Source organism: Telmatherina bonti (genome assembly GCF_933228915.1).
Source record: "Telmatherina bonti genome assembly, chromosome: 4".
In the NCBI taxonomy this organism is placed as follows: Eukaryota; Metazoa; Chordata; class Actinopteri; order Atheriniformes; family Telmatherinidae; genus Telmatherina; species Telmatherina bonti.
In genome coordinates this window covers 35,944,813-35,955,867 of record NC_136622.1, presented here as the reverse complement: position 1 = coordinate 35,955,867, position 11,055 = coordinate 35,944,813, and the positions used below count along the sequence as shown (strand labels likewise).

General features: G+C 39.6%; 1 protein-coding gene across 1 annotated transcript in view; it reads left to right on the top strand.

Moving 5' to 3' along the window:
* The window catches only part of LOC306754579 (ras-related protein Rab-7L1-like), a gene marked incomplete at both ends in the record, with an annotated part of 7,945 nt that extends 6,768 nt beyond the window's left edge, over nucleotides 1–1,177 (top strand). The window contains 2 exons of the mRNA XM_079238597.1: nucleotides 41–162; nucleotides 1,051–1,177. Coding sequence (XP_079094723.1) covers nucleotides 41–162; nucleotides 1,051–1,177 — 249 coding nt within the window. The remainder of the gene's footprint in view (nucleotides 1–40; nucleotides 163–1,050) is intronic.
* Nucleotides 1,178–11,055: the final 9,878 nt, after the last annotated feature.

Here is an 11,055-nt window from a genome sequence, read left to right as displayed (position 1 = left end):
TATATTGATAGTGCAGGTCTGTCTTGCTGCCTCTCTGCAGTGTGACCTGGCTCAGCGAGTTGTGTCTGCAGACAGCATTGACAAATTCAGCAGGGCCAACGGCTTCATCACATGGATGGAGACTTCGGTCAAAGAGAACACAAATATTGGAGAAGCTATGAGGTAAGACGGCATCAAAGATCAACAAGTTCAGAATTCAGATGGAGAATTATGCGGATGAAATGCTGCAGGAGAAAAACCAAAGCAGGAGATGCCACCTTCTTACCTGCTTGTTTGGAAAACTGCAGTTCTTTCTGAATCCAAACCACCTCTTGCTGATGGCCTGAAGGCTTTGCTCTCATCCACCTGCGATGCAGCATGTAGCCGTTCTGAAAGGGCTGATCTTGTTGCAGCTGTTTTTCCCCCAGATGCATGAAAAAACAGTTCAATGAAAAAATTCTAATGCTACCCTGCTGTGATGTCTGCCTCGTCTTCTGAGCTCCACCAGCTCGAAAGCTGATTGAGTCTGATTCTAAGCTGGCAACGATGCTGGTTCAGTTTGGCAACAGGAAACATTTTGATGCCTGGTTTTGTGTTTTCTGTTACCATCCAGTGCACCAGTAGCAGGTTGGACCTCCTTTATTCTGCAGAACTGCTCTGATTTTTGGTGTCGACAAGCTGTGAGAAACTTTCCTTAGAGGTCTTCCTCCACCTTGACATGAGAACATCACGCAGTTTCTGCAGATCCATGATGATAGTCTGCATTGAAAACTTGTTTTGTTGTGTTTTCCATTAATATTTGTGTGTTTAATGAACAGAGATTGTTGTGGAGCTGAAAGGTCAAAAGACCCAGAAAAACCTGAATCTCTAAGTCTGAGCTTAGTTCCAGTCAAACGTAGCCAAGAAAAAGGTTTTTTTTTAGTTTCCTTCAGAAATTCAGGGATTTATTTCACATAGAAACAACCAAACTGGTTCTGTAAGCTAATCAGGTCAAACAAACATGGAAATGTAAACTTCTATATATAGAAGTATTTCAGCCTGGTATATTCAACTCAAGCTGTTGTGTTTCAGGAGACTGGTGCAGCACATTCTTTCCATTCATTCCAGTCTGAACCCATTGGATCCCAGACCTGAAGAGAGTGCTACCGCTCCACCGGGCTCGGAGGTCAACAGTAACGCAGCGGGAGGCTGCTGCTGAAACGCTGCTTCTGGAACCACAGAGCTGCCCAAACACAACCCCTGATGCACACGATACAATGACCGTTGCCTGGATTTTTTACACTACTCCAGTTTAATGTCAGCAGAAATTGAGATCCGGTTTTGCTGGTGGATCTGCATGAAGCTGAAGCACAAATTATTTTTTATTAAGACACTAATGCTGGAAACTCTTAGCTGCACACCACAAGGACATAAAACCATGAAGGTTTTGGTTTATTTGGCCTGAACCTGGTGTCTGTGTGGCAACAGATTTAAGGTTTGTCCAATAAAAACAAATCCAGCAACTCCAGCTTTGATGAACTAACTGGATGTAAGAAAAGCAGAGACATCTGCATTTTTCTGCATATTTTGAGTTGTTTTACAAAGTTAATGGAAATACTCTAATCCAAATATAGCTCATGATATATATTTGTGTTTAAATGAACTTGTTTCTTGTTTCTGATGAAAGGCAGCTGTAATTTACATGAGCGAGGACTCGACTGTAACTGTTTGGAAAGGAAGGCAGAATATGTACTGAATAATACGCAACGGGGTGTGAAGACTGTAGGATGATCAGTAATTATCACTGATTTAACAAAATCATACAATAAAAAGAGGAAAATAAAGAAAAATAAAGACTTTATTTTGTTAAAAGAAATCTTAAAGGCATCATGGAGAATATTTTCTTTTGCTTTGTTGATACTGACCCTCCGTAACCCACCAGCGGCTTTTAACCTCATATCTTCTGGCACATTTCTCCCCATGCCTTCAGCATCCAACGGTATCACTCCTAGCAGGGCTCTCCGGTCCTATCGAGCCACCATCCTGCAGGTTTTAGTGACACACCTGACCCAAACCAATGGCTCCTTACCAGGCAGGTGCAGAAGAAGACAACAAGTTGCTGGAAAACCTCTTCATTTGAACCAAGTGGGTTGTAGCAGGGAAACACTAAAACCTGCAGGATGGTAGCTGACGATGACCCTGATTCATAGCTCATCATACCTCCAAGGTCACGCTATCTGTACCACTCCAAACTGTCCGGTTGCATGCCATGTTGGGCCCATCACCACCACCATTCCACCATTCCACCAGCAGCAGGCTGAGGCGTTGATCCTGACGGCAGGATGGATCCATGTTGTCATGATGTTTCCAGCAGATTCTGATCCTACCATGTGAATGTGGAGCTGAACTGGAGACTCATCAGACCAGCAACGTTTCTCCATCTTCTATTGTCCAGTTCTGGTGAGTCTGTGTGGATTATAGCCTCAGTTTCCTGTTCTTACTGACAGGAGGGAACCCGCTGTGGTCTTCTGCTGCTGGAGACCATCTGCTTCCAGGTGGGATCTCCAACCAGTCTGCCCAGTCTCCTCTGACATCAACAAGACATTCTGGACCAGACCACTGATACCAACAACATGACGCATTCAGAGTCACTTACATCTCCGTTGTTCCTCATTCTGATGCTCCGTTTGAACCTTGTTTGGACCATGTCTACGTCTTTTAGATGTTTTCTTACTCACCTGATTCAGATTAATGCGTCTTCTTTACAACAAAGATGCATAAATTAAGAGTATCTTCTGTTCTGTAAATCAGCTTGACAGTTTAGTGAAAGCGTGATTGAGGAAAAGGAAAAGAAGTCGTGACCAGACACAGAAGGAGCGAAGGAAAAGGCATGTTTGGTTCCTGTAGAGGAGGCCTTCACATTATGGGAGGATGATGGAAGAGATGGTGCGTGCTTCTCCTCCAACACACTTACTCATTCAGACACATGGTGTCCTCGTGTTATCCATGAGACGTGTGTGTGTGTGAATACACCGAGTGTGCCAGTTAGCCAAATGGTGAGTAGGTGCTCCTGGATGTGTGTGTGTGTGTGTTAGACTAAGGCACATGGATATGCACGTGTCCTTTTTAAGCATGGAGTACTTGACATCTCTGGCTACATGAGCCGAGGCAGCGATGGTTGTGTGTCTGTGACTTCTGTGTTTGTCTCAGAATCTCAGACACAAGTCGACAAATATTTAGATTTTTATGACTTTTAATCTTTAAGTCGGATGTTTAGTGATAGGAAGACTTTTTCATTCAATGTTTCCCTGATCCAACATTCCTGACTTGAATTAAACAGGTCGTTGTGCTGAAGTTAATCAGAAACTGTTAGGTCCATATGATCAGAATCAGGTGTGGAGCAGGGAAACAACTAAAACCTGCAGGACATCGGCCATCCAGAACCAGTGTTGCTGGAGAAAGGGTTACCTGGTCTCATGTTAGTGTAGTATGGTGCTAGTATATACTAGCATCAGGTACTAGTGTGGTATGATAGTAGTATACACTGGCGTCACATGTGTTGTATGGTGCTAGTGTACACTAGTTTAGTTTTTAATTCAGTTTATTTATTTTGAATGAATAAAAGAAGAAAAGAAAAGAAAAGAAAATGCATACCTATACAAACATATGTACATACACTCACCTACACATACTAAGGAAGAAAATAATCATATTTATAATCTTATCTAATATTAATTATAATAACAATAATCATAATAATTCCTCATCAATTCAATAATTATATAATTTGGTGAAAACAAAGGAGTTTGAAAAAGGAGTGGGAAGACACTAGGGTCACATACTAGTGTGTGTAGACCATAGACTGTATATAAAAGATGGGCGGAACTTCCGTGACGTCACCCGTAGGTTTCTGAAGAGCTGAATTGAAGCTCGGTGGGCGGTTCCTACCATCGCCATCTTGGCAGGGGCATGCGTGTCGTCTCACCCGGAAAATACAAATATGGGCAAAGAGGTGGAGCTGAGAGGGGGGCTGTGAGCGTCATGGCGGATGATTGACATCGAGTAAACTCCGAGCTTTCTGTAGCTAAGAGTTAACCGAGCTAACAGGAGCTAACCAGCTAACGGAGGTAAGCGGGCTAACGCTAAGTCACGTTGTTAACCGGCTAAAAACCGTGGTTGTTCTATGTTCTTCTTACTTGAAGCGGGAGGTCGGGTACCTGTCAATCAAAAGGACACGCCCCTAAATATGGCAAACTTCGAGATTAAATTACTTTTAAACAAATAAGTTAGAAAAAAATTCACTCCCCCCACAGTTGTCATGAAGGTAAACCTGACGTATTAAACCTAAAATGGATTTTTGTACCAGGCTGTAAACATGTTTATTCCTGCTGTAAACATGTTTATTTCTGCTGTAAACATGTTAATTTCTGCTGTAAACATGTTTATTCCTGCTGTAAACATGTTAATTTCTGCTGTAAACATGTTTATTCCTGCTGTAAACATGTTTATTCCTGCTGTGAAGTTGGTCTTTTTAACATGGGAGTCTATTGGGGTTTGCTCTGTTTTGAAGCCCCTAGTGGATGAAGTGGGAACTGCAGTTTTATGGACTTCTGCATAGGCTTCACTTTTAACTGCCGGAGTCTTCGTCCATCTTTAAGATACGGTTTATGGGTATGATGCTAGTAGACACTATATGTCGTATGGAAGCTGTGTTCAAACTCTACTTTCAGGATACTTTAAACAGAATATCAGGTTTGACTGGATCAGACCACGACGTCCTTCGTCCTACAGCAGTGTACTTTTTGTTCTGAGGAAAGAAGGGGTGTGTGTGTGCGTGTGTGTGTGTGTGTTAAATTAAGTTTGAGCTGTGTAGGCTGCATGTTTGCGCTGACGTGTGAATATTCAGGCTTCTATTCTGAACAACAAGACGGAGGAAGCAGAAGCTCTGAGTTGTGACTCATTCATCCACACTGACCTACAATCCAGGAAAACCTGCGGTGAAAACAACAAATGTTGGACAGATGGAGTCTTACGTTGTCAGAGTGTAACACACAGGAAGTGAAATCAAGATTTGCCTTCTTGTTCTGGACGTATCTCAAACTCCTCTGCGACCTCTCGTCTGCTGAGCAGAAATAAACTGAACATCTATGTATGGATATGGAAATAAATAAATGCTTTGTGGTTGACGGACAGGCTAGCGGCGCTGCAGAACATACACCAGGATCACGCCTGCAGAGCTTCTCTGACTTGTCAACATTTATAAACAAGATGAACTCTTTCATCATCTTGGCATTTATTTGAACATAAAATAATTCTTTACTGCTTGATTTAAAATAATGAAGAACATTTACTGATCAAACTTTCTTTCCTCCATTGCAAACTTCTGATATATTTTGGGTTATGTTTGGCCCAAGAGGCAGAGCAGGTTGGGAGCAGCATACATCAACAGCGTGATTAAATGCCCACATGGACGCAAACATGAAGGAAGATTCGAGATTTGACTCACTGATGATGGAGTAGGTGGACCCTGATGCTCGGAGGGTCTTCACCAAACAGAACTTTTCTCTGATTCACTCATCTACTTTCTACTTACGGACTTTGTAGATTAAATTTCCCATTCTGACCTTCAGCAGGACTGAAGTTTCTTAATAAATATGAAACAACAGCATCCATAACACATAACAGCATTCTGCCTTTATTTACTATAAAAGAGAAAAAACTTTAACCTCCTTGACTTTTGCATACAGAGATTCCTTCTGATTCTTTGAAGCTTTTTATGTTATACATTATAGATGGTGGGACGTTTAAAGTAATTGTTCTTTTTGACCCAGTTTGTCTCAGGCTGGTGGATTTCTGTCCATCTTTCCATCTGAGAGACTCTGCTTCTCTGAAATGCTCCTTTCACCGACCAGTTGCTGAACTGGTTTTAATGCCTGAGATCACCAGCAGCTTATGACTTCATCCTGACCCCAACGCACAGAGATTCCTCCTGATTTTTCTAACATTGTACACCATAGTTGTTGGGTTTTAAAGGGCTGGAACGTTTTGGGGACTGGAGTTTCACATTTGACTTTTACTGGTTTTAAAGTTGAAGCTCGCTGGAAACCGAAAGACTTACTCAGAATTTATCAACACAAAAAGAATCACTGCAAGTTAAAATTATCACAAAAATAATCAACTTCAGGCACCATTTTCTGTTTTTCTAGTGGAATAAAATCCTTTCATCAGAAACAAAAATAGAAAGTCAAACTGTTTGAGAGTTGGGTTATTTTTAGTCAACAGAATGTATGATCACAATGCATCCTGCTCCCTGCTGCGCTGCTCATTAGCCGTCTGCGCTGAAGAGGCCGCCCAGCAGCGAATGTGGGCAGCCTGACCGAGGACCTTCTTTCATTCGTCAACAAGTGTTTTTTTTTCCTGCTCGGAGCAGAAAGAAGCTCGGTGTAGCAGGAACTGTCTGTGTCGTGGTTAATGACAGCACTTCAGTGCCGTAGGAGCTCAGATGTTCTCAGTATCCAGCTTCTGCCTGCAAACTCCATCTTACCACCTTGTTACGGAGCAACATACATCTGAGCTGGTCCCGCTGTACTCATACTTAGTTCTCTATGAAGAGATTCTCAGAAAAAACTGAGAAAAAAAACAAAAAGGGTGAAAAACCTTTAGATTTTAGAACCAGTGTGTTGAAACTTTTCTGGATTCTGGAAGAAATTTAGGCTCATTTTAGACACATTTTGAGGTCATTTCAGTTATTTTTACATCTACTCTTTTACCCTTAATGACATCCCATAATTCTGCTCCTATGAATAATATGAAGGAAATATGCTGTAAGTAACCATTTATACACTGAAGAAGAGATGTTAAGAGTCTTACAGCCATTAAAGCCCATGTGATTCCAGTCTGAGCCTGCAGGATCCTCAGTCTGGGTCCTCAAAGACTAGAATCCTGCAGGTTTTAGATCAGAGATCCTCAGTCTGGATCTTTATGGGCCAGAAATTGCAGGTTTTATCCTAAATCCGGGTCCTTAAGGGCCAGTATCCTGCAGGTTTGGGAAGTTTCCCTGCTGCAACACACTTGTGCAGAGCTTATTGATTGGCGTCAGGTGTGCTGCAGCAGGGAAACATTGAAAACCTGCAGGACACCGTCCCCTGAAGACCAGGATTGAGCACCCTTGTTTTAGATGCTTTCCTGCCCCAACACACCAGATTAACATGAACTGGACCCAACAACTTGTTTTCATTCCAAGGTTCTCACAATATTTCATAATATTTACCTCAAAGAGACATAAAAGTTGTGATATTCTGCTTTTTTTACGCTCCAGCATGGTGTGGGCTTCTTGTGCCAACGTGTTATGGGTGATGATGCCATGACACGTGGAGGAAAAGGTTTTCCGTCCATAAATACTCTGATATTTCAGGAAAAGAATGTTGATTTTGCATAACTTGCGTCAAAACTTGGAAAGACCTTGAGACAGGACGTCAGCACAGGAGCAGAGGCGCTGTCAAGGTCTGCTGCAGGGAGGGTGTCTGTGGGATGATCACAACACAAAGTGGCATCATTGACTAAGTTGGACGTATTTATAGATTTCTGATCAGCCAGGTGCTCTGATGAAGGCCAAATGAAGCGCTGACCTACTTCTGCTGGGAACTTTTCTCTGCCGTTTCACATCTACTGGGAAGAAATGTCATCAAAAAGTTTTTTTTGCATGATTCAGAGGGTTTGACGTGAACGAGCAGCTTGAAGAGCAGCGTTCTGCCACACAGAGCAGAGGTCGTGGTGTCAGGGATCTTCAGCAAACCGATCTGCTGACAGATGGCTGCAGAAACAGACACGATATCCAAACAGCATCGAGGGGCGAGTCAGAGCAGCAGCCAGAAAAAAGTCCAGCCCAAACCAAGCTGCTGCGCCTGACCCACATTATCATCTGGTTGAATATTTCATCTGCTGGCCATTCATTCAGGAGGGGCTTGGTGGAGAATCCAGCAGGTGAGAGAGGAGGTGAGGAGCAGGGATGGTGTGTGAGGTCCAGAATCCCGCCTGGAACAGATGCTGCTGCTGTTATCACGCTCGCTGCCCTTGCTTACGCATCTTGCACTTATCTCGCGCTCAGTATGACATAAATGTGCTGCAAATACACTCAGATTCTCCTCTTCTGCAAGCCAAAGTGTGATATGAAGCCATAACAAGGTGTCATTTGGAAAGTGCAGATCTTTCTGTTTGTTGCTGCTTCTCTTTATGGATCTTCTTCTTCTCTTTTCCTTCAAACTCCAAGGAAATCATGAACTAATATTTAGTTATTTACATTTATGAATAAGGTTTTTTTTTTTTTTATCTTAGCAGTGACGATGCAGCATGTGTTCCCTGCAAGCCAAATTCCAATGCTGCCTAAATCTGCCGCTCACATGCCTGAAGGTGTAATCTTCATCATGTATTTACATATTATTCTCACAAGTTTATTAATAATTCTGAATCACAAGGAGAAGAAAAAATCACAAGGGGAAAATATATGTCATCGAAAACTATATTATCCATATTTTCCCAGCTGTAGAAGGCAAATGAGACAGATGTTATCAGTCAGAGCTATTGAACCCTTGCATGCATACTGGCTATATAGTGGACACCTATTACAAGCTTTTTTTTTGCATATTCATGAATGAAGATGGTTTCAGTGGATTTTAGTGAGTCATACAACACATTACCACTCACTGGAGGATAACTAAATATATGATATAACTTAACATTCTGTAATTATTGCAATAAATAGGTCAAGAAAATGGTACAGCTATATTGTATAGAAGATTTACATAATATGATTATATATTATTATATACAGTTGTGCTCATATTTATTTATGCTCTTTCATTAAAGAAAGAAAAAAATCAGCTGGCTGTAAAATAAGCTGAAATTGACTAAAGTAATAATAATTTAAAAAAAATTTATGAAAAATCATCACATTATTTTATAATTCTGGTTCAATAGAAATTTTTTTTTTTTTTTTTTAAAAAGCAAACAAATTAGATAATTTATTACATATTACATCACTCATAAACTAATATTTAGTTGAACAATCCTTTAATGTTTCCGCTCCAGTCAGGTGTTTTCTGTTCCTCTCAGTCAGACTTCTGCACCTGTTGACAGGTATTTTGTCCCACTGTTCAACAGAAAAGTCTCTAATTTGTCCAGGACACTTTTTTTTTTTTTCTTCAACTCAATTAAATGAAACAACAGTGTCTTATATTACTAAATTCTATTTTTGCTCATTTTTAGTTATTGTTCCTTTTTTAAGTCTCCAGTTATTTGAGTGACTGTTGTAAATTCAGCCTTTTCTTTAATGAAAGGGGATGAAGACATATGAGCACAACTGTAAATATTTTATGTAACACATTAAATCACAAATCATGTTAAATTCTAAATATCTATAATAAACAAAAGAATATCATTGCATTTGTGTCTTTAAAAAAATGTTGCAGTTTTTATTTAAGCCATAATTTTCTTTACTTTGCCATCAGATGTCCAATATTTGATAAACATATCTTAACTTTATGTCGTATAAAAAATACACATTTCCCCTCTAATTGCAGTTTTCAGAGCTGAAATGAAGCTGTGTGAAATAAAAATCAGTCCAGAGATCCATGAAGGCTTCAGACTCTGCTGTGTCTGATGGAAACGTGCGTCACGTGACGTCAATGTACCTTTTCTGGAACAGGTTGTAATTTCACTCTTTATTTATTAACCCATCTACTGAATGAAAATATAGTCATAAAACAGATACATATGAACAGGGACCGCGTGTGGAAGGACATTTGGGATTATTTTTAGTGAGATGAAATTTAATTCAGGACATTTTTCACACAGATGGTTTATTATGGGATGTCCGGGATAAAGCGCGAGGCTTATTTTAGCAACAATGGTGTTTTTCTTCTTTTTTTAGTTTATTAAAACTTAACGTAGCTACTGTAAAAGAGAGGATCTGTCTTTTATAAGATTATTCTTCACCTACTTCGCTCGACAGCAGCATCTGCTACTGACAGCTGCTTGCTAACAGTTCCGCGTTTCCATGCCTCTTAAACGTGACCGACGTTGTACACGTGACAAAAATCTGACCAATAGAGACTGTCGGTTTGAATTACGTCATTTACCGGGCTGGTGTTGCATTCAAAGCCATCAGAAAGCAGAGATATAATATTAATTAAATCATCCTATTGAGGTATCTTATCAAAAAATGTCTAGTAATTCTACACATTCATCACAAGTTTTAAGAGCTTCTCTGAAACTATTTTATGATCATGTTATTACATTTTTTTGGTCTCCTGCACACATTTCAACAAGTTTAGACATCTCTTTCAGCAGGAAGTTATTACACCCTGAACTGTTTAAATAGAGCCTGGCATGTGTCTGCTCTCCGTCCAAGTACCTCCCAGTCGTTCCTGATCAGAAAACTGCATACTTTCAGCTTGTTTCATATGAATAATTAATAAATGTGAAGGAATTAAAACTTTCTAGATATAGGTGCCTGAAGATAACCCTCACTGTGAACTGGTAGTACAGAAATAAATTGAGGTGAGAGTGACACCTAATAAACTAACTAAACAATTGAGCTTGTGTGTAAAACGTTTAAAAAAAAATCAGTTGGCGATAAGATGTTTAAACTATGGTGTTATATCATTTCATTAAAAACAAATGAGCTTTTATATATATATATATATATATATATATATATATATATATATATATATATATATATACATACATACATACATACATACATACATACAAATATTATTATTATAATATATACAAGTATAATTTGTATATAATTTTTCTGCATGCCCTTACCTTATTTGTAACGTAGTTGCAAACTAGCTGTAGTTCTAATTTTATATTATTATTATTATTATTATTATTATTATTATTATTATTATTATTATTATTATTAATAATAATAATAATAATAAATGTTTTTACTCTTATTTTATGATTCAGCACCTTATCACCAAAACCAATAGCTCAAAGACAATGGTGATAAGTCTTTCTGATTCTGATTCTGAAAGGCGGACTTCCCATGGAACGAGCAGTCTGAGGTTTCTTTTTCCTACGGAC